General features: G+C 44.0%; 1 protein-coding gene across 4 annotated transcripts in view; it reads right to left on the bottom strand.

Annotated features, from left to right (window-relative positions):
• Positions 1–233: 233 nt before the first annotated feature.
• The window catches only part of strada (STE20 related adaptor alpha), a 96387-nt gene continuing 71959 nt past the window's right edge, over positions 234–24661 (bottom strand). For all 4 annotated transcript variants that reach the window (XM_041173751.1, XM_041173752.1, XM_041173754.1 and 1 more), the window contains 6 exons: positions 24070–24193; positions 13526–13697; positions 9514–9618; positions 3351–3592; positions 2747–2789; positions 234–1533 (listed from right to left, as the gene is read on the bottom strand). In XM_041173751.1, the coding sequence (XP_041029685.1) occupies positions 1381–1533; positions 2747–2789; positions 3351–3592; positions 9514–9618; positions 13526–13697; positions 24070–24193 (839 nt within the window). In that variant the 3' untranslated portion in view covers positions 234–1380. The remainder of the gene's footprint in view (positions 1534–2746; positions 2790–3350; positions 3593–9513; positions 9619–13525; positions 13698–24069; positions 24194–24661) is intronic.

The raw sequence follows: 24661 nt of genomic DNA, 5'->3' as shown, positions 1-24661 counted from the left end.
GTTTCTCTCTACACTGGCATCCCATCTACAGGACTATGGAAGAAGCACTATTCTGGCAATTGCACGAAGAGGAGCTCCACGAAGAGTTGCATATTGGGAATGACAAAGATTGCAGCTGTGATCAGAAACTGAATAATTATCTTTCATTGTGTTGCAAAACCCTACCTCTTAGTTCAACAGCCTTTTCCCCATCTCCAAGAGTTCTTACAATAAACAAAAATGTTCAAAGAAAATGAAAAAACACACTTTTATTGCCACATTATTTTTCTCCTGGTTTGCTGACAGCACTGTTCAGGAGATTAAATCTAAAATTCTGAGACTCCAGGACAATCCTGGAGGAGTTAGGGATCCTACTTTTCCAAAAAAGGGATATCAGACAGCTGAGAGCTTCTGTGATTCCAAGGGATTGTGACTATCTGGTGAGTTGCTCATGCAGGGTTTGAGCCAACTCAGATCCACTGGAGAATCCTGGCCTGGGGCATCTCTCAGCTGGCCAGTTGAGACCAGGTCCTTCAAGAAGAGATCCGGTATATCTGAAAATTGCTCCTGTTCTAGCTCTGATGGGATCCATACTGAAGCCAACTCAACAGTATGTGGAGCCATGGATCCCACAGTTGAGCCCAACACATGTTCTGCTGACTCCTGCTATTTACCTGCATTTGACTCAGAGGCAGCACCGACTGGAAAATGCACCCCCACTATGTTTCTCTAAAGCTGAGAGATTAAAAAAAAAATCAACCCAATGGACTTGACAAATTCAGGACCAGGCTCCTGCATGGGAGAGAATCCAAATTAAAAACTGTTGCATCTGGGACTTGTCCAGTATACAAGGATTCCGCACATGTATACCCAAATGCAACTTTAATATTGATTCTGAATAAATAACAATTCAGGTATAAAGGGATTTTATGTAAGAAGGTAATAAAACATTATCAGGGTACATTGCACGCCTCCATTGTGACACGAGGGGGTTTGAGTACAATGCCTCTGTATCCTCAAGCGGTGAAGTGTGAAGACACTGTCTCTGTACTCATGAGGAGTGTGAGGGGGTGAGGGCAATACCTCATTACTCATGAGGGGTGTGAGTACACTGCCTCTGCACTCACTATTCACTAGCTGCTGGTACAGTTACTGTAAAAGGGTAAAGGTTTTGATCTGAAATCTCGAGTTCAAGTTGAGTAACAATGTTCAGGCGGTGGTCCCTGGTCCACCTGAGCTGGTTCGATGGGCACACACATTATTCAGCTTCCATCAGTACCACAGGTCGCTGGATCCCAGCTAACAATTGTAAGTTAATGAAGTTGGCTTTTTATGTAAAAAAAAATTACAAATAAAGACCATCAGCGTCATGCAGTCACTGCACGTGCATGGGCTCCACTTTCAGAAGTCCCAGTCCTCCACGTCCAGCTGCTCCAGGCTGGATGCCAGTCCAGCCATCCCTCGCAACTCATGTGGGTGAGTTCCTTCCAGGTCTGTCATAGGGGTTACAGGTCGGAGCAGGTCAGGAAGCACCTCCACCACTCGACGTTTCAGCTTGAGAAAAGAAAAGTAAATGAGTCCGTGCCTATCGCAGCTCAGAGAAAGGAGCAGAACTGACAGGAATGGGAAGCTGACAAACTGGTGAAACTACAGCAGCAACCCTCCTGGCATGAACATGTAGAAAACTTGTTTTTATTCTTTCATGGGAGATGAGTGACACTGGCAGGGCCAACATTTGTAATAATCTTATTAACTTCACAGCAAAAAAGGTCCAAAATGAGTTTAATCTCCAGTTTCGATACGATTGTGACACTGAAGGGTTACAGAAATTATACTCACTTTGCAATGTGTTTTCAAAAACTCATCACCCAGTGTCTGGAGTCCCTATCAATCTACAACAGAAAAACATTGGACACTAGCTTCATCTCGCTAACTATTAAAACAGGACCGAGATCTTCACAGCTTCCAATATCCCCACGCTTAAAGGAAGGATATACTTGTAGTGGAGGTGGTACAGCAAAGGTTCACTAATTTGGTCCCTGGGATGAGCAGGCTGTCCTATGATGAAAAGCTGAATAAATTGGGTTTATATTCTCTGGAGTTTAGAAGAAAGAGAAGCAATCTCATTGAAACCTACAAGATTCTGAAGGGGCTTGATAGGGCGGACACAGAGATTGTCACAGTCTCAGGATAAGGGACTGGTCATTTAAGACCGAGATGAGGAGAAATTACTTCACTCAAAGGGTCCTGAACCTTTGGAATTCTCTATCCCAGAGGGTTGTGGATGCTCCATTATTGAATATGTTTAAGGCTGGGAAAGGCAGATCTTTGGTCTCACAGGGAATTAAGGTACATGGGGATCGGGCAGGGAAAGTGGAGTTGAAGCCCAAGATCAGCCATGATCGTATTGAATGTCGGAGCAGGCTCCATGGGCAATGTGGTCTACTCCTGTTCCTATTTCTTGTGTTCCTCCCTCCCAGGCCTTCTTTCTCACATCCCTTCTTTCAACTTATCTCCCAAAATCTCCTCTCCATCTTCCCATCCTCTTTGTCTCTCTCACCTTCTATCTCTCTTCCCAAGGTGATATGCAGTGAGTGCAGTCCGTCAAGATTGCAGAGTCACTATGAGCTTTGGAGAAAACCCTTATTTTCTAGAATGGCTTACTCCACTCTCCCCATGCCGACAATAAAATGAACCCCTAGTGATCAGAGAGGGCATGGAGTGATGGCAGAGCAGAATATAGAAGGAAAAATTACCATGCACATACCTGCTTCACAAACGAATGGTTGAGTAATGCACTGGCTGAGGGTCTATAAAGAACACACAAGGGCAAGAGTCAGTCAAGAGTGTTAAAGCAGACAGCATCAACTGCAGCAGTGAGGGTGACACAGATTAACCACAGTTCGTTGGGAAAAATACTTTCTTAATGGTGCAGTTGGTAAAAACAGCAGTGAGTAACTGCCTCATACAGACCAGGTGGTTTTGAGTTCAATCTCTGCCCTCTGTTGCATTAGCCAATCTCACCTAGGTGCTACATTGCCCTGCATTGGGGAGGTGCCAATCAGCCAGTATCCATGTTGGAATACGAGCAAGTCAACATCAGAATCAGACTTTGATGATTGCCCTGAGCATTCACTGAGATTGGTCAGTTGGCTGAAGTGTCCTTGCAAGAGACACAGTGTTTAAGCAGAATCAAGGGAACTTTACTCTGCTTCTAACATCTGACCTAGGAATACTGAATATCAGAGAGCTAAAATGGAAAGGGTTTCATCCCCTGGCATTATCAATTTTATAAGCAAAAATACTAATTTTGTGAATGAAATCTAGCCATGAAACAGCCAACATCAAATCTGCTTTCACAATGATTGTACCTCTGCTCAGGCTCCCGCTGTAAGCACAACTCTACAAAATTGTGGAAGAGCCCAGAGAAGGTCCTGTTGTATGGATGCTGCACCTGTTCCCCATTTGTTGTTCGTGTTCCACAAGCAGCAGAACTCTCTACGATACCCGAATCCACCGCTGACTGGGAGTTTGTCATCAACAGCTCCTCTGCAGGGATAGTAGTGGTGTCCAGTAGACAGGGCACTGTCCCATTCAACTTCTCCAGCAACATCTGAGAACAGCAAAAGATCCATGGGAATAAGAGTAAATGTTTTAAACCCAAATTAAAAACAGAAAATGCTGGAAAAACTCTGGTCCGACAGCATCTGTGGAGAGAGAAACAGAGTTAACATTTCAAGACCATATGACTCTTTTTCAGAGCTAAAGAGAGGTAGAAAAGTGATGGATTCTATATTATTTAAGAGGGGGTGGAGCAGGTGGAGCCAAATAGAAGGTAAGGGATAGGTGGGAGCCCAGGAGAGATTGACAAAAATGTCATGGACACAAGACGAAGGGAGTGTTAATGGTAGTGTTAAAGACTAAAGAAAGTGCTGATAGTGGCATAAAGGTGATGGCAGAATGTGTTAACAGCAGAATAAGGGTCAGTATTCTGTGAAATCACAACATAGAAACAAGTGACACATGGCCCTATGGGGGATGGGGGAGGGGTGGTTGGGGAAAAAGAATGAAAAAAATGAATAAATAAATAATAAAAATTGGATTAAAAAAAAGGAGTCAAGATGAAAGAAGTTGTTGAACTCAATGTTAAGTCCAGAAAGTTGTAAATGGAAGGTGAGGTGCTGCTCCTTCAGTTTATGTTGGCCTGCTGCAATGTTCCAGTGAAGCCTAAGGACGGACATGTGGGCAAGAGAGCAATATGGTGTGTTGAAATGGCAAGTGACAGGAAGGTCTGGGTCATGCTTGCGGATTGAGCGAAGATGTTCCGCAAAGCAGTCACAAAGTTTATGTTTAGTTAGCCCAATGTAGAGGAGACCACATTGGGAGCAGTGAATACTGTAGACCAAACTGAAGAAGGTTCATGTGAAGTGCTGCTTCACCTGAAAAGTGTGTTTGGGGCCTTGGATGGCGAGAAGGGAGAAGGTAAAGGGGCAGGTGTTGCTCCTTCTGCGATTGCATGGGAAAGTGCATCAGGTGTTAGGGGTGATGGAGGAGCGAACCAGGGTGTCACAAAGAGAATGGTCCCTACAGAATGCTGACAGGGAGGGGATGTGTTTGGTGGTGGCATCATGCTGGAGTTGGCGGAAATGGCAGAGGATGATCCTTTGAATGCGGAGGCTGGTGGGGTGAAAAGTGAGGACGAAGGGGACCCTATCATGGTTCTGGGAGGGAGAAGGGGTGAGGGCAGAGACTCGGGAGTTGGGTCGGACACAGTTGAGGGCACTGTCAACAACAGTGGGAGGGAAACCTTGGTTAAGGAAAAAGGAAGACATGTTAGAAGCACTGTTTTGGAAGATAGCATCACCAGAACAAATGTGACGGAGGCAGAGGAACTGGGAGAATGGGATGGAGTCCTTACGGGAAGCAGGGTGTGAGTAGCTGTAGACCAGGTAGCTGTGGGAGTTGAATGGCTTGTAATGAATATTGGCAGTTTATCACCAGAAATGGAGACAGGTCAAGAAAGGTAAGGGAAGTGTCGGAGATGGACCATGTGAAGGCGAGGGAGGGCTGGGCATTGTTTTGCTGAAACTGGCGCAGTGTGTGTACATGTTCTTTCTGTCTGCACAGAACAGGGCTCTGTGTATCAACATATGTAGTTTCAAGTACATCTTTGTTGGGTTCCAGGTCTTCAATGGAATGACACCTAACCTCCGACCCCTCGCATATTTCCAATATGTGGATGATACGTTTGCTATATTTAAATCCGCAGCTCCATGTAATAATTTTCTTGCATGTCTTAACAGGCTCCATCCTGCGCTCAAACTCACCTTTGAAATGGAGCAGTCAAATTAACTCCCTTTCCTTGACATACTAGTTGGGAAATCTGCCAGGGGATTCTCCATCACAGTCTACTGCAAGCCTCCCGTCACTTGTCAATACATGCGTTGGGATTCTTACAGTTTCATATGCTATAAGATTGGGCTTATCAGCAACCTCTAAATGGAGCTTGATCCATTTGTTCACCATGCAAGCTTGATGCTGAAATAGGGTGCATCAAGGGCATCCTGCAGGATAATGGCTACCCTAATCAGATCATTGCGCAATACACACGTGAAAACTCATGAACGGGCCTAAGGCCGTCACATTCGGCACTGAAAAGTGCCCAGTCTACCTCAGATTACCCAGACAGGGGAATGTGGAGAGGATGTTTCCTCTTGTGGGAGAATCTAGAACTAGGGGTCACCGATTTAAAATGCAGATCAAGTAAAATTTTTTCTCTGAAAGGTTCATGAGTCTTTGGAACTCTTCCTGAAAAGGTGGTAGAAACAGGACTTTGAATATTTTTAATGTAGAGCTGGATAGGTTATCGGGGATAGGCGGGATGCATAATTGAAGTTACTATCGGATCAGCCATGATCTTATTAAATGATGGAGCAGGCCTGAGGGGCCGAATGGCCTACTCCTTGTTCTTACGTTCGTAAAAATTCGAACGACAGATGAAGCTAGCTGCTTCACGCTGCGACTATGCAGTGACGACGCAAGTGGTATTCACCACTAACAGGATGCTGCCACAAAACCAAAAAGATGTTCTGCCTATCACACAAATGAGTAATGTAGTAAATGAATTTCAGTGCCAGTGTGATGCTCAGTATATAGGCCATACGTCCCAAAGACTGGCAGATCGTATCAAACAGCATGTTCTTTCCACTTTTCACAACAAGCAAGATATAGACTGTATCCAACCAGCTTGTGCTTGCGAAGCTCAAACACAGTGTCAAACATTAGATGTGATTTTGTGACTGGACAACATTTGCTAAGTAATCTTCAGTGTGCTAAAAATTACGCCGGGAATCAATTTGTCAGTTGGGTTCGCAGTGTGGTGCATGTATGTACTGGAAGCTACATATATTAATACACAGGGCCCTGTTCTGTGTAGACAGGAAAAACATTGTGCCTGTTTCAGCTAAACAAAATATGAGAGAGCTTTTCATTGATTCATTCCTCAGGGCAGTGCCTTGACCAGAGTCAAGCTGCCTGGATTAAATTTCAAACAATGCTTGGCAGTTAATTGTCAGTCACCATTAACTGGTGCATTCTCCATGGCAACATCTCCATCAGAGTTCACTTGCCAAACAATCAGCACTCTCTTCTCATATAGTATAAAGCTGTTGCTTCCCCTGGCAGTGGTATTCATTCTTGAGATTGTCCTGATGAGTGCAAGACAAAAAGCTTCAACAAAATGTCTTTTTACAGCAACAAGAATCTGTTCAGGTAGAGCTAAGAAACAGTATAGGGCAGCAAACATTGGCAGGAATTATTTATAGGCCACCAAACAGTATTGGTGTTGTAGGGCATGGTATAAATCAGGAATTAGGTGCATGTAACAAAGGTAACACAGTAACCATGGGAGACTTCAATCTACACATAGACTGGATAAATTTAATGAGTATTAATGCCATGCAGGACAAATTCCTGGAATGTTTACAAAATAGTTTTCTAGAACAGTTTGTTGAAGAACCAATGAGAGAATGGGCCATTTCAGATCTAGTATTATGCAATGAGAAAGGACCAATTAATAATCTTGTTGTAAGCACTTTCAGGGAAGAGTGAGCATAATATGATGGCATGTTCCATTAAGTTTGAAAACAGAATCTCACAGTGCAGAAGAGGCCCTTTGAGTCAGCACCGACACGTGAGAAACACCTGACCTACCTACCTCATCCCATTATCAGCACTTGGCCCATAGCCTTGAATGTTATGATGTGCCATGTGCTCATCCAGGTACATTTTAAAGGATGTGAGGCAACCATCTCAGGCAGCGCATTCTAGACCGTCACCATCCTCTGGGTAAAAAAGGATTTTCCTCACATCCGCCCTAAACCTCCTGCCCCTCACCTTGAACTTATGCCCCCTTGTGACTGATCCTTCAACTAAGGGGAACAGCTGCTCCCTATTCACCCTGTCCATGCCCCTCAATCTTGTACACCTCGATCAGGTCGCCCCTCAGTCTTCTCTGCTCCAACAAAAGCAACCCAAGTCTATTCAAAACAAAAATAAAAATACCTGGGAAAACTCGGCAGGTCTGGCATCATCTGCAGAGAGGAACACAGTTAACATTTCAAATCTGTATGACTCTTCAACAGAACTAAGTAAATATAGAAAAGAGGTGAAATATAAGCTGGTTTAAGGGGGATGGGACAGGTAGAGCTGGATAGAGGGCCAGTGATAGGGGAGATAGCCAAAAGATGTCATAGGCATCCAAGTCTATCCAACCTCTCTTCATAACTTAAATGTTTCATCCCAAGCAACATCCTGGTGAATCTCCTCTACACCCCCTCCAGTGCAATCACATCCTTCCTATAATGTGGCGGCCAGAACTGCACAAAGTACTCCAGCTGTGGCCTCACCAAGGTTCTATACAACTCCAACATGACCTCCCTACTTTTGTAATCTATGCCTCAATTGATAAAGGTAAGTGTCCCATTTGCCTTTTTCACCACCCCACTAACATGCCCTTCTGCCTTCAGAGATCTATGAACACACACGCCAAGGTCCCTTTGTTCCTCAGAACTTCCTAGTGCCATGCCATTCATTGAATACTTCCTTGTCAAATTACTCCTTCCAAAGTATATCACCTCACACTTTTCAGGGTTAAATTCCATCTGCCGCTTATCTGCCCATTTGACCATCCCGTCTATATTGTCCTGTAGCCCAAGACACTCAGCCTCTCTGTTAACCACCCGGCCAATCTTTGTGTCATCCACAAACTTACTAATCCTACCTCCCCACCCCCCACATAGTCATCCATGTCGTTTATATAAATGAAAATTATGTTGTGAGGATGATGTGAAGAGGCTTCAAAGGAGTTTGTATAGAATTAGTGAGTAGACAAGAACATGGCAGATGGAATATGATGTGGACATGTGTGAGGAATGGAAGTACATAGTATTTTTTAAATGGAGGGAGATTAGGAAATGTTGATGTCCAAAGGGATCTGGGACCCCTTGTTCATCAATCACTGAAAGCTAACATGTAGGTACAGCAAGCAATTAGGAAGGCAAATGGAATGTTGGCCTTTGTCGCAAGAGGATTTGAGTACAGGAGTAAAGATGTCTCGCTTCAATGATATTGAAGCTTGGTGAGATTGCACCTGGAGTATTGCGTAGAGTTTTGGTCCCCTTACCTAAGCAAGAGTATACTTACAATAGAGGAAGTGCAGTGGAGGTTCACTTGACTAATCCCTGGGGTGGCGGGTCTGTCCTTTGAGGAGAGATTAAGAAGACTGGGCCTGTATTCTATAAAGTTCAGAAGAATGAGAGGTGATCTCACTGAAACTTATAAAATTATTAAGGGGACAGGGTAGATGCAGAAAGCATGTTTCTCCTGGCTATGAGGGGTGGGGGGGGGCGGTGGTCTAGGACCAGGGGGCACATTTTCAGAATAAGAGGCAAGCCATTTAGGAATGGAATGAGGAGGAACTTCTTCACTCAAAGGGTAGTGAATCTTTGGACTTCTTTAACCCAGAGGGCTGTGGAAGCTCAGACACTGAATATGTTCAAGACAGAACTCAATAGATTTCTAGATGCTAATGACATCAAGGAGTTTGGGGTAGCATGGGAAAATGTTCTAATTGAATGGCTGAGCAGGCCTGATGGGCTGAATGGCCTACTCCTGCTCCTATATTCAACTTTAAGTCTTTGGTGTATGGATTTGTAAAGACTGGAAATTGATTCTCAATCCAACTAGGCCTGAGTCAGCTTTGCTAACCACGTGATGAACAACAACATCCTGGTTAGTGCAGATCAAATTTCATTCCATGAAACTAAAAGGGAAGAAAGTGGGTATTCTGTGGTTGAATTGAACTCTACCTGTGACAAATGTTAACAACAATTCTCAACCTGCCAATTAAACCCTCCTTTATTTTTCTCCACAGTCATTATTATCATTATATTATCAGAGCCCTGTGATGTGCCAATCTCATGCTGCAGTCTGTACCTATGGTAAGCAGTGCTGAGTACATTATAACACACATACCTGAGTTGCAGGCATATTTTTGAAAGGAACATGCCCATTAGCCAGCTCGCAGGCCGTTATTCCCAGGCTGTATATATCAGATTTGGCATCATAACCCTGCAGATTCTACAGGAAGAAAGGGAACAAAAGGTTCCAGGGCACTTCAGTGAGCAGCTGTAAATATTATAACAAGGCATTAATACAAAGTTTCCAAATGATCAGTGGCCATGCAAATGGAACTCGGTGACTGGGGAACCCATGATCAGCTGCTAGGATCACACAGGATCTGGCTCACTCTACTGAAAGGCTTAAGTTCAGATTACTGGAGAATTAAACCTGCGATACAGTGAATAAATAAAGAGCTACTTCACACAACCTCCATCCTAAGAATGCAGGTGCAGGGCTCCAGTATTCATCGATTCCTCATGACCTAACCCCAAAACCCACCCCATCCTCCTGGCCTCTGCCAATTTAATGAGAATCCTACTCCTAAGTGAACACAGTGGCAGTGATTTCAAACAGTGACCCAGCTGTCTTCAAAACAACAGGGTAATGAACACCATCTATCTTGGAATTCTGGGCAGGGGCCCTGACTTTTTAAAATCATTTACAGGATGTGGGTGTTGCTGGCTATGCCAGCATATATTGCCCATCCCTCGTTGCCCTTGAAGGTGATGGTGAGCTGCCTTCTTGAACCGCTGCAGTCCATGTGGTGTAGGTACACCCACAGTGCTGTTCGGGAGGGAGTTCCAGGATTTTGACCCAGCAACAGTGAAGGAAAGGCGATATATTTCCAAATCAGGATAGTGAGTGTCTTGGAGGGGAACTTCCAGGTGGTGGTGCTCCCATCTATCTGCTGCCCTTATCCTTCGAGATGGTAGCGTTTGTGGGTTTGGGAGGTGCTGCTTAAAGAGCCTTGGTGAGTTGCTGCAGTGCATCTTGTAGATGGTACACACTGCTGCTACTGTGCGTTGGTGGTGGAGAGAGTGAATGTTTGTGGATATGGTGCCAATCAAGCCGGCTGCTTTGTCCTGAACGGTGTCAAGCTTCTTGGGTGTTGTGGGAGCTGCACTCATCCTGGCAAGTGGGGAGTATTCCATCACACTCCTGACTTGTGCCTTGTAGATGGTGGACAGGTTTTGGGGAGTCAGGAGGTAAGTTACTCGCCACAGGATTCCTAGCTTCTGACTTACTCTTGCACCCACAGTATTTATATGGCTAGTCCAGTTCAGTTTCTGTCAATGGTAATCCCAGCATGTTGATAGCAGGAGATTCAGTGAAGGTAATGCCATTGAATGTCAAGGGGTGATGGTTAGATTCTCTCTTGTTGGAGATGGTCATTGTCTGGCACTTGTGTGACTAAAATGTTACCTACCACGTGTCAGCCCAATTTTGCTAGAATGCAAAAGTAACCTCACCCTAAAACAACAGTTGCTACAGAAAGAATGTTCAACATTTTAAACTGGAAATACAGTCTCACATTGTCTGGATATTTCTTTCCAGATAGTATTCCTTCCTGCTACAGTAATACACAAGCTAAGGGCAGATATTCCCCCTCATCATTGTGAATGGAAGCACCACTAGTTCAATAACAAACTTTCCACTACAAACCACTCGAACATGGAACTATTACCATTCCTTCATTGTTGCCAGCTGAAAATCCTGGAATCTCAGAATTTTAAATGGCACAGAAGGAGGCCATTTGGCCCATCGAGTCTGCGCCAGCTCTCGAAATGAGCATTATGACCTAGTGCTATTGCCCTTTATTTTCCCCGTACCCCTACACATTGTTTCTATTCAAACAGTCATCTAATGTCCTCGAATGCCTTGATTGAACCTGCCTCCACCACACTTCCAGGCAGTGCATTCCAGACCCGAACCAGTCGCTGTGAGAAAAAATTTCTCATGTCACATTTGCTTCTTTTCAAATCACTAAGTCTGTGCCCTCTCGTTCTTGATCCTTTTATGAGTGGGAACAGCTTCTTTCTATTTACTCTTTCCAGCCCCCTCATGATTTTGAACATCTCTATTGTTCCTCTTAGCTACCTTCTCTCCAAGGAGAACAGTCCCAACCTCTCCAATCTCCTCCTAGCTGAAGTTTCCCATCCCTGAAACCATTCTTGTAAACCTCTTCTGTTCTGTACTCCAATGTATTCACATCCTTCCTATAATGTGGCGCCAGAAGTGTACACAATACTCCAGCTGAGGTCTAACGAATGTCTTATATAAATTCAGCATAACCTCCTTGCTCTTGTATTCTATGCCCCTATTAATAAAGCCCAGGGTACTATATGCTTTATTAACTGCTTTCTCCACCTGTCCTGGTCTTTCTGCTCCTGTGTTCTCTTCAAAATTTCACCCCTTATTTTACATTGCCTGTCCATGTTCATCCTATCAAAATGTATCACTTCACACTTCTTTGCAGTGAACTTCATCTGTTATCTATCTGCCCACTCCACCAACTTGTCTATGTCCCCTTGAAGTTCCACACCATCCTCCTCACAGTTCACAACACTCCCAAGCTTCGTATCACCTGCAAACTTTGAAATTGTCCTCTGCACATCAAGATCTAGATCATTAATATATCAGGAAAACCAGGAGTCCCAATACCCTGAGGAACTCCACTACAAACCTTCATCCAGCTCAAAAAATATCCATCAACCATTACTCTCTGCTTCCTATTTTTCAGCCAATTTGTATCCACGTTGCTACTGTATCTTTTATCCCTTGAGCAATAACTTTTCTCACAAGTCTGTTGTGTGGCACTGATGACGGGGAGGGGGAGTATCTGCCCTTAAGTTTTCTTCCTGCTACAGAAATACACAGGCTATCTGGGAAGAAATCAGACAGTGCGAGACTGTATTTCCAGTTTAAAACGCTGAACATTCTTTCTGTAACAACAGCACTGTGAAGTATCTACATCACTCAGAACACAGCAGTTCAAGAAGATAGCTCACCACCACCTTCTCAAAGGCAATGAGGGATGGGAAATAAATACCAACCTTGCCTGTGAAACCCACATCCCATGACTTAATTAAGAAAAATCATTCCACACTCACGCTTTGTTCTCAGAATCAGTAACCAACAATTGCAAGCAAGTGCACAAACAAGGAGGTGTATTCTGAGTGCAAACTGAATATAGGGGCACCAAACTCCTGACCAAGAACAGGAGGAGCATTAAGGCAAGCATTGCTTCTCAATCTGGGGTTGCACGAATCTACAAGCCTGGAGATGAAAGCATGTTTTCTTTCATGGAATCAACTGGGCAGGAAATATCAGCGTAAAATCCATTGGAATTTTGGCACCAACTCTAGCGTTTTGTCAGAGACAAGCCATCATCACTGAACTAACTGGCTAGCAGTAGGCACACAGCCTATAGAAACTCTCTTGCCAGTAATAATCAACTTCCAGCTTTACTCAGCAGAATTCTGATTAATTCATAATTCATACTAGAAGCAAAGAGGAATATGGTAGTGATAGGAGACATTATAGCGAGGACGTTAGATACAGTTCTCTGCAGCAGCAACCAGGAGCTCTGAAAGTTGTGTTGCCTGCCCGGTGCCAGGGTTAAAGGATATTTCCTCGCAGCTAGAGAGGAACTTGGAGGGGGAGGATCCTGTTGTCATGGTCAACGTGGAAACCAACGACATAGCGGAACATCATTCCTGGTTCAGTTACGTTAAACATATTTGAACATGTACCAGCAAATAATAAAAATGAAGATTTATCAGACTAGACTGATTTTGCTACGCTTTCTAGTACTATACTGGCAAGATTATGATAATAAAATGCAGCCCAACGTGCACATCAGAAGCTGAGGCTTTGGGTGAAATTTTAACCCTGGAAGCTGTATCTTCACTATTGCAGTAAACTTTTGAGACCAGGGCAAGCTGCATTTCCTCTATAAATGTTGTATGGTTCCTGTATAATACATGTACCAGGGGTTAGTCTGGTCACTATTACACCCACCTGAAGCTTCAAACTTCCTGTCACTCAATCTGTTAAAAGAGTTTGTTTACAGGTGTGAACTTACTTGCTGCAGCAGCTCAGGGCTCAGCCATGGTAATATTTTAACACTGTATTTTGGGAAGTCATGGATCACCCGTAGCCGCTGGCCATGGCTGATCATACTGAAAATACTGCGGAGTCCGGATAAATAGACCTGTCCATCTGATGATATTAGAATGTGACTTGCTTGAACACTCCTGAAAAGGAAGGAAGGAAATAAGATGGCTGTATTTACAGTTTGTTCATTTTACTCCATTTCACTTGCCACTACAGTGAGTAAGCCTGAGAGAGGAGTGCTCGAGTGAAAAGCAGAAGCAGGGAGTCAGTGGGAATCAGAGTGCGCAGGTTAGAAAAAAGAAAAAAAAGTGTAATATAAGAAAGTGGGTCAAACATTGGTTGGTTTCTCTACTCTCTCTAAACTAGGGCATTCATTCATACTAGAAGCAAAGAGGAATATGGTAGTGATAGGAGACAGTATAGCGAGGGCGATAGATACAGTTCTCTGCAGCAGCAACCAGGAGCTCTGAAAGTTGTGTTGCCTGCCAGGTGCCAGGGTTAAAGTATACTTCCTCGCAGCTAGAGAGGAACTTGGAGGGGGAGGATCCTGTTATGGTCCACGTGGAAACCAACGACATAGCGGAACATCATTCCTGGTTCTACCCAAGAGACTTTGAGGGGTTAGGATCCAAATTAAAATGCAGAACATCAAAGGTATAATCATCTCTGGATTGTTACCTGAGCCACGTGCCAATTGGCAAAGGGTCAAACAGATTAGAGAATTAAACACATGGCTCAGTGGTGTGGGAAAAAGGGACTTTGATTCATTGGGTACTGGCATCAGTGCTCAGGGAAGTGAGCGCTAATCTGTTGGGATGGGCTCCATAAACCTGGCTGGGCCCAGTGTCCTGGCCAATCGTGTGACTAGGGCTGTGGACGGGGTTTTAAACTAATGGGGGAGAAGAGGAGGGTTTCTGTGTGGGGGGCTACTTAGGAATCGAAAGAGAAAGGTTGAGGCATTGGAACAGTGTATCAATGTGGGTAAAGACAAGCAACGTGGGGCATGATAAAGAGTTTAACAAAAATTGTACATCGGTGAATAAAGACATTGAAGTGAATAGGACATTGAAGGGAATAGAAGTAAAAATTTGAAATTAAAAGGTTATTTATCTGAATGCACAAAGCATCTGCAACAAGTTAGATGAACCAACAGCACAAATAGAGGCAAATAACTTAGATTTAATTGCAATTTCAGAGACATGGTTACAATTTGACCAAAGTTGGGAAATAAATATTCCTGGGTACAGAATATTTCATAAAGAGACAGAATGACAAGCGAAGGGTGGCCCTGATAGTATAAGATTGCATAAGGTCATTAGTGAGAAAAGATCATGAAGTAGAATCAGTGTGGGTGGAAGTTAGGAACAAGAGTCAGAAAACACTGGTGGGAGTAGTTTACAGGCCCCCAACAATAGTTATACTCTTGGACAGAGCATTGAATAAGAAATTATTAGAGCTTGTAACAAAGGAAATGTAATAATTGTGGGGAACTTTAATCTTCATATTTTTAGGCCTTCAGGGTCGAGGATGGCTTACTTCCACACTAAAAATGAATTTTCTCAGGTGACTAAAGAGTTCAATGCACAGCCCACAGTCCCTGTTACAGGTGGGGCAGACGGTGGTAGGTGGGTGGGGTGCCGCGTGTCGTTTCGTTGTTGATGCTTGACTTCAGCTAGCCCTTGGCGATGAGACTCGAGGTGTTCAGCTCCTTCCCAGATGCTTTCCCTCCACTTCGGGCAGTCTTGGGCCAAGGATTCCCAGATGTTGGTGGGAATGTTGCACTTTTTCAAGGAGGCTTTGAGAGTGCCCTTAAAGCGTTTCCTCTGCTCTCCTGGGATTCGCTTGCCTTGTCAAAGCTCCAAGTAGAGCGCTTGTTTCGGGATTCTCGTGTCAGGCATGTGGACGATTTGGCCTGCCCAGAGGAGCTGATCGAGCGTGGTCGATGCTTGGACTCTGCGGATGTTGGCCTGAGCGGGAACACTGACGTTGGTGCACCTATCCTGTCAGTGGATTTGCAGAAGCAGCGCTGGTTGTACGTGTCCAGAGCTTTGAGGTGCCTGCTGTACATGGTCCACATCTCTGGGCCATATAGGAGAGCGGGTGTCACTACTGCTCTGTAGACCATGAGCTTAGTGCTAGGTTTGAGGTCCTGGTCTTCAAACACACACTTCCTCAGGCAGCTAAAGGTGTGCTGGCACACTGAACATGGTGTGGAACCTCGCTGACAATTTCTGCCCTTGTTGACAGTAGACTCCCAAGGTATGGAAAGTGGTTCACGTTGTCCAAGGCCTCGTCGTGGATTTTGATAATTTGGGGGCAGGGGTGGTGTGGAGAGGGCAGGTTGGTGGAGGACCTTTGTCTTACAGATGTTTTGTGTAAGGCCTATGCTCTCATATGCCTTGGTGAAGGTTTGGCAAAGGCTTGGAGCTCAGCCTCTGAATGTGCGCAGTCACAAGCATCGACTCGCGTCGAAGACGGAGTCTCTGTTAAGATGATCTTTGAAGTGCTCCTTCCAGCGGGTGCTGACTACCCCTCTGTCCTTGATGAGCACCTCTCCACTCTTGGCCAGCAGTGGAGTGGGGCCTTGGGTGCTTGGGCTGTAAGTGGTCTAGAGTGTGCTAAAGCAGCCATGCACGCCATGGTAGTTGGCTAACTGTTGGATCTCCTGCACTTTCTCCACCCATCTGTTCCTTTAGGTTGTGGGTTTTTTTTTGCTGGACCTAAGCCGTCTGTTGGGCTGCTTATTTGTTCTCGGGTTGGGTTGCTGTTTCAGGTTCAGAAATGCCTTGCGCTTATGGCTTATCAGTTCCTGGATCTCCTGTTTGTTCTCATTGAACCAGCCTTGGTGTTTCCTGGTCGAGTGACCAAGTATCTCTTCACAGGTGCTAATGGAGGCCTCGAGGGCAGACCAGGTGCTGAGGACACTGTCTCTGGGTTACCGGGAGTTGCCAGGTTGGCAGTGAGGCGCTGGCTGAATACAGCGCTTTCATCAGGGGCCTTCAGTGCCACAGTGTTGATTTTCCTGCGATATTGTTTTTGTTGCCATTGTTGCTTTGGGGTTACACTGATGTTGATGATGGAGCGAATTAGGCGGTGCTCCGTCCAGCAGTTGGCACCCATCAAGGCATGGGTGATATGGATGTGCTTGCGGTCGCTTGCTCGGACAATGACGTCGAACAGGTGCCAGTGCTTGGTGAAAGGATGTTGCCATGAGGCCTTGTACTTGTCTCTGACAGAAGGTGCCGTTGGTTATGACAAGGCCATGTTCCAGGCATTTTGTCAGGAGCTGGGTACCCATTGGTGTTGGATTTCCCTAGCCCCTCTCTGCCAATTACATCTCCCCGGAAGTCTGTGTCCTTCCCAACTCTGGCACTGAAGTCGCCAAGGGGGATCAGCTTATTGCCCGCTGTGACTTGGGCCAGGGATTTTGAGGCTGGAGTAAAATTCCTCTTTGGACTCGTCCATAGCATCCAGTGTTGGTGCGTACGTGCTGACGATTGTAGCGCATTGGCTCAGCTAGGGTGAGCTGAAGGGTCATGAGGTGCTTGTTTATCCCACAAGTGATGTCTTGGAGATGGCCAAATAGCTCGTTTTTAATGGCGAAGACAACCCCATAGAGGCAGTGAGCTTCTACTGGTTTATCCTTCCAGAAGAAGGTGTAACCACCTTGTTCCTGCAGCTGGCTTTCCCGACAGCTGGATCTCACTTAATGCGCCACTGTCAATGTCAAAACATCTGAACTCCCAGGCAACAGTAGCAGTACATCGTTCTGGTCTGTCGCTGTTGTGGTTGTCCATGAGGGACCTAATATTCCAGGTCCTGGACTTCATTTTAAAGGGGGTGCAAGATGCCTATGTGTGGGTTCTTTTAATGTGGAGTGGCTGTTGCACACCAGCTACCAAACGGGCTTGACAGAGCAAGGCCTCGGTCCAGTGGCAAGGGGACCTGAGACGATTAGAGACTAGACTCCACTGTGTAGGCCTAGGACATACATACACACAGTCCTACTGTCCTCTTTTCTCCTTTGTACAAGATCTCTCTCCCTGGGATTCAAAGAGCAGGTGGTGGCCTTGCAATCTCGCTGTTGCCTGTGCTGCGCCACTCTGGGCAGTAACCATTAGGTGGTGATTCCTGCCTCCGGGTCCTCACCTGCCTTCTGGGTGGTGATTGCTGTCTCTGGGCCCTCTTTGCCCACTCTTCCAGGTGATGGTTACAGCCTCCAGGTCCTCATCTGCTCTGGCTCTCCACTACCAACTGCCTATGTTTACATACTTCCGACTGCCTCTCCACTCGCGCTGTTTTCAGATACCCGACTGCTTCTCCTCACTGAATTCTCGCTCTTTATACCCAGCTGAATCTGGCCGGAGGTCAAGGCCTTGTCCAGGGCCAAGCCTGCGCATTAATTCCTTCTTCTAGTGCATTCCTGGCTGAATTTACCTCGAATTCTGCCTTTATCCAAGGTTGAGGATTTTCACTCGAGGCTGCGAGTCCTTACCCGCAGCTCCGGTGGGGATTTAAACTCTGTATAAATCCAAAAGGGCTGGAATAGGTGGACAGGAGGCTGGAGGTAAGATGGTGGCACCCATCATTCATATATATCTTCATAATGACTGGGACAATCAAATTGGCAACAGTGGTCTTGAAGATGAGTTTGTATAATGTTTTCATAACAGTTTCTTGGAACAATGTGTGTGGAAACCACTGGGGATAAGGTTGGGATCTAGTATTGTGTAATGAAACGAGGTTAATTAGTAATGTCGTAGTAAAAGATCTACTGGGAAATAGTGATCATAAACCATTGAATTCCACATTTAGTTCGAAAGTGTACTCCAGTCACAAACAAGAATCTTAAACTTAAACAAAGCCAATTACATAGGTATGAAGGGAGAACTGGCTAAGGTTAATTGGGTAAATGGGCTAAAAAGTATGGGGGCAAATGAATAGTGGGAAACATTTAAAGAAACAATTCAAAATCTTCAACAAAAATATTTTCCATTGAAAACAAAACTCAGCAAGACACACCCATCCATGGGTCAATCAGGAAGTTAAGGATATAGTGTTAGATTTAAAAAAGAGACTTACAATATTGCAAAAAACAGTGGTAATTCTGAGGATTGGGAGTGTTTTAGAAACCAGCAGAGGGCTATCAAAAAGTTGATAAAAAGAGGAAAGATAGAATGAGAGTAAACTGCCATAAATATTAAAAAGATTGTAAGACCTCTAAAAATATAAGGAGGAAGAGTAAACTTTGGCTGCTTAGAAGTAGAGACAGAAGAAATCATCATGAGGAATGAGGAAATGGGAGAAGCATTGAACAAATATTGTGTTGGTCTTCATAGTAGAAGATGCAAGTTTTATACCTAGGGGCTAAAAAGTGAAGAAATTAATATCAGCAGAGAAAAAGTACTGGCGAAACCTAAGGGAGTAAAATCCGACAAATCCCCAGACCTGATGGCTACAGAGAAGGACTTAGCAGTCAATTTGTCTAGGGAAGAGTGTGTAGATAGCCTGGATCATGTTGAGATCAAAAAAAAGGTGTTAGGTGCCTTGAAGAATGTTAAGGTGGATAAGTCCCCAGGGCTAGATGGGATCTATCCCAGAGTACTGAGGGAGGCAAGGGAGGAGATTGCTGGGGCCTTGACAGAAATCTTTGTATCCTCACTGGCTATGGGTGAGGTCCCAGAGGACTGGAGAATGGCCAACATTGTTCCATTGTCTAAGAAGGGTAGCAGGGATAATCCAGGAAATTACAGGCTGGTGAGCCCTATGTCAGTGGTAGGGAAATTATTGGAGAAGATTCTTCTTGATAGGATTTACTACCATTTGGAAGCAAATGGGTGTATTAGTGATAGGCAGCCTGATTTTGTGAAGGGGAGGTCATGTCTCACTAACTTGATCAAGTTTTTCAAGGAAGTGACAAAGATGATCGATGATGGAAGGGCAGTGGATGTTATCTACATGGATTTCAGTAAAGCCTTTGACAAGGTCCCTCATGGCAGACTGGTAACAGAAGGTAAAGTCGCACGGGATTAGTTGCAAGATGGATACAGAATTGGCTTGGTCATAGAAGACAAGAGGGTAGCAGTGGAAGGGTGCTTTTCTGAATGGAGAGCTGTGACTAGTGGTGTTCTGCAGGGACCTTTTGCTGTTTGTAGTATACGTAAATGATTTGGAGGAAAATGTAACTGGACTAATTAGTAAGTTCGCAGACAATACTAAGGTTGGAGGAGTTGCAGATAGTGAAGAGGATTGTCAAAGGATACAACGGGACATAGATCGGTTGGAGACTTGGGCAGAGAAATGGCAGATGGAGTTTAATCTGGACAAATGTGAGGTAATGCATTTTGGAAGGTCTGATACAGGCAGGAATTACACAGTAACTGGCAGAACCCTTAAGTACATCGATGGGCAGAGGGACCTGAGTGTACAGGTCCACAGGTCACTGAAAGTAGCAACGCAGGTGGATAAGGTAGTCAGGAAGGCATATGGCATGCTTGCCTTCATTGGCAGGGGTATTGAGTATAAAAGCTGGGAAGTCATGCTGCAGCTGTATAGAACCTTGGATAGGCCACATTTGGAATATTGAGTGCAATTTTGGTCGTCAGATTACAAGGATATGGAGGCGTTGGAGAGGGTGCAGAGGAGGTTTACCAGGATGCTGCCTGGTCTGGAGGTTATTAACTATGAGGAGAGGTTGGAGAAACTCGGATTGTTCTCATTAGAGCGATAGAGATTGAGGGGCGACTTGATAGAAGTTTACAAAATTATGAGTGGCATGGACAGAGTAGATAGTCAGAAGCTTTTTCCCAGGGTGGAAGAGTCAATTACTAGGGGACATAGATTTAAGGTGAGAGGAGAAAACTATAGAGGAGATGTGCGGGGCAAGTTTTTTTTATGCAGAGGGTAGTGAGTGTCTGGAATGCGCTGTCAGAGGAGGTGGTGGAAGCAGGTACGATAGTGGTGTTTAAGAGGCAGCTTGACAAATACATGAATAGGATGGGAATAGAGGGATACAGACCCTGGAAGTGCAAAATGTTTTAGTTGATGGGCAAAATGATCGGCGCAGGCTTGGAGGGCCAAAGGGCCTGTTCCTGTGCTGTACTTTTCTTTGTTCTTTGTCTAGGGCTCTAAGAGAGAGAGAGCTGCAAGATATAGTGGATGTGCTGGCTATGGTTTTCCAAAATTCCTTAGATTTGGGAACAGTACCATTAATAAGGAAGCTTAGAATGTTGTGTCACATTGGAGGTGCTATTTAAATACAAGTTACTGTTGTCTTACAATGTTGTGCAGTACAATGTTGTGCAGACTAGAAGTGTTTGTGAGGAAATCTCTGCAGGGGAGTAGTTGGGGAACAACTATGTTATCATATTAATGTGTCAAGAAGCTGATTGGTTTTAAATGAACTTAGCTCACAATTTCTGTGACATTATAGATTGATTGGGCTGTTTCTTATCTCCTACCATGGCTTTGCACTTATGCAAGGTTAAAGTGAACTAAAGTTTAACTGAAACTACACTTTAGAAGGTTTGCGGGTATGGGATTGCTGTGTATATAGGTTGCATATCATTTAAAGGAGGACAATAAGATAAAAGACTTGAAGTTCTATAACACCATTCATGCCCTCTGGATTTCTCAAAGCAGATTATATATAACTAATGCAATACTTTTGAAGTGTAGTCACTAGGAAACATGGCAGCCAATTCGTGCTCAGCAAGAGTCTATAAACAGCAATGTGATAATGGGTAGGTTATTTTCTTAAAGTTATGTTCAATGAGGAATAAATATTAGCTAGGACAGGCAAGGTATGCAATCTCTCTTAATTTAGCCATTCTGCTCATACAGGAACAGTAGGCCAATGTTGTCCAATTAATGGTGGAAACAGGAGGAGTGTAATTCCAGTTATCATATAGCCCTACCAAGACATGATGTAGAAGTCAAATCCAGACACTCAGAAAACATCAGGTTCACTCTCCATGTGGCAGCCTAACAAATACAGTGAATCAACTGGAATTTGATTGAAAGACGCTCTGGTAGTAGCTGTGGTAATGTTGGAACGGCCTTTAACCTACGCCTGGGGTTCTTCACTGCAGGATGGTAACAATGTAGAATGTACCTAGCAAGTTCTTTAGCTTTATATCACTTTATCCTTGTGTTCTTCAAGTCTGTGCCCCAAAACAGTAAACTTTTAAAGTTGCATAATAACTCGCCACCTCTCTGAGCTCCTGTATTCTCAGCATTCTCCTTCCAACTAGTGTGGTGTCAGATAAAACAGCAAAGCAATACTTTGTGTAGAAATTAGGCTGAGAAGTTACAATGGGCTCCTGACCTTAGTCGAGCAGTTGGACATTTAAAGGCAGTCCTGCTTTTCGTAGCTATTTCCAACATGCTTCACGGGGTCTTAATAGCTTCTAGCAATTCCCCAACCTGCTGCTAAAAATAGTCCTGCCGAAAATGTTGGTGAAAGGCTAGTTGCTGCTTTAACTCCAATGGGGAATGAGGGAAGGGGCAGCTGAACATCAAATATCATGGATTCTCTCCAAGGTATCGATGCTGCCTCCTACTGCAGCCTCAGAGAATCACATACAGTTGTCAGCGAAGGGGATTGTGATCTACTTTAGCAAGTTGTTTTCTAGTGTATCGATTATGTGACTAGACTGGCATACTTCTGATAATCAGTTGGTGAAGGATGAGTCCAAAGCCAGTCTTTTTTTCAGATAAATTTATTCACAGAGTGAAAGATCAAAGGTATAAATATCCTGACTTCACTCAACCTGTTTCAGCAAGTGTCTCTTTAAACATTCTTCAGTAACCATCCGATTAATGCCTTACACCAGTAAGTACTAACTTCAATTGATACAATTGACATGGACCATTAGCCTAGAGCAACCATACCAAGTTGGGCAACTGAGTTCTATAAATTTAGACATTTTTGGTTTGGCACCACAACAAATACTGAGAACCTGCTGCATTATTGTAACTGCTTCACTAGTGTCCCTCAGGGGAGGAAAGCTGCTGTCCTGACTCTTCCATGCTACACGTGTCTCCAGCCCCACGTTACATGCTTGACTCTTAATGTCCTCTGAAGCAGCCTAGCAAGAAATTCAGTTGCACAAGTAGCCATGACATGGAACAGCCACCAAGATATTCACAGAAACAATTCGGATGAGCAATAAATTCAACCTTATTCCATCATAGCCTGAGAACAAAATAATTAACAATGATTAATAATTATTATTAATTATGCTGCCTGCAACTGTAAGATGGTCTGATTTAAAAGACCTGTCAATAAGCTTGTTGGCATAATATTCTAACCTAATTAGGTCCTTTCAAGTAAGTTTGCTGACCAAGTGTATGTTTGCAGTTAAGAGCCCTATCAAGAAGTGAGGAGAGGAAGGAAAAAAACAACAAAGATCTGGGAGATCTATCACTGAGTCAATGGATGGGATATTATACACACATTTTACTAACTGACAGGGTAGCTTGTAGGTTTGTGTAGCTTGGAAACACCCTGAAAATCTACACATCAGCCAGATCCCTGTGATTAAAGCCTCCAGGGAAGTGGGCATATGAAAATCCATGATAGTGTTTTGTTGTGGTTTGTGCCAGACTTGGAGGTTCCCCTAGCTGGAAAGGTTTAGCATTCCTCCACCTCCCCACAGGGTGAACATGATACTCACTAAATTAATTTGTTATGGGAATTGAATCGATGCCATTGTGTGATTTGCCATTCTTCCAGCATGTCTGAGCCAACAATCTCACTATTCAGTCAGATGACACAATAACAACTTCCATTGATACTGTGCTTGTAATGTAGGAGTGAATCCCAAAGTGCTTTACAGGACAATTGGACACTGAATGTGAACCAAAAAAATTGAGGGTGTTGAGTGAAAGTAAAGTTGACACAGTGGGGTTTAAAAGCAAGCTCTTGAAGGTGGTTAGAAAGTAAGACGAAGGGATTTTGGGAGAGAATTCTGGAACAGGTTATGATGGCTGGCTGCTCAAACCCAAATATGGAGGGCATTTGGAACACTTGACACTCAGAAGCCTGAAGGATAGCAGCTTGGATAATAGAGAAACCTGGATGATGTGGACAAGGATTAATGAATTCAGGTTCACAAGACAAAAAAAAGAAGCAGCTAAGAGCATTAAACGCTGTGAAATACTGGGTTGTATGAGAAGTATAGAGTATAAAATTAAATGAAATGTAATGGGGAATCTATATAAATTCTTAGTAACATCACAGTTGGAGTGTGTGTAGTTTTGAGCTTCACACAATAGGAAAGATATTTGCAATAGAGGAGGGTACAACACAGATTGCATTGCCTGATATGCAGAAACACAAATAAGAAAAGGAAAATTGGGCTGTGCTGTCTTGATTAGAACAGAGGAGATTAATGGACTATTTGATGGAGATGTTTAAAATTATGATGGTATGGATAAAGTTGATAGAAACAGTTTCCAATGGTGGCATATCTATTTCGATTTTTGGAATCTGAGCTAACAGTACATTACCTGTGTACATATCCCATTCTATGAATATAAACCAAGGCCTTTAGCACCCCCTGCAGGATGTATGCAATCGTCGGCTCATTCAGACCGTCTGTGAAATGGGTGTTCATCAGATCTTTAGCAGAACCTGGTGATTAGACCATATAAAATAATTAAAAGCTTTTCAAACTGAAATAGTCTGAGACATGGATGAAAACATGTCATAACCTCTCATGCCAAACTGGTGTCCTGATTCACTCAATGTCCAGCATCCGATAGTTTTACTATAGAATCACCCACACTTTTATTGTGCAGTTTACCTTTACAGGTTCAGTGAGAATTTTTAAAACTTCCTTGTCCAGTAAGTTGCATTTATATAATGCCCCTCATATGTAAAAAAAAAACTTTGTGGAAAATGCTGGTATTACATTTCTGACAACCAGTCCCATCAAACACTCCCAGGACAGGTACAGCACGGGGTTAGATACAGAGTAAAGCTCCCTCTACATCAAAACAAAAACAGAATTACCTGGAAAAACTCAGCAGGTCTGGCAGCATTGGCGGAGAAGAAAAGAGTTAAACTCAAGTTCTGTCAAAGGGTCATGAGGACTCGAAA

This window comes from Carcharodon carcharias, chromosome 23 (assembly GCF_017639515.1).
Source record: "Carcharodon carcharias isolate sCarCar2 chromosome 23, sCarCar2.pri, whole genome shotgun sequence".
NCBI classification, from domain to species: domain Eukaryota; kingdom Metazoa; phylum Chordata; class Chondrichthyes; order Lamniformes; family Lamnidae; genus Carcharodon; species Carcharodon carcharias.
The sequence above is the reverse complement of the archived record's forward strand: the minus strand, read 5'-3'. Positions and strand labels throughout refer to the sequence as shown.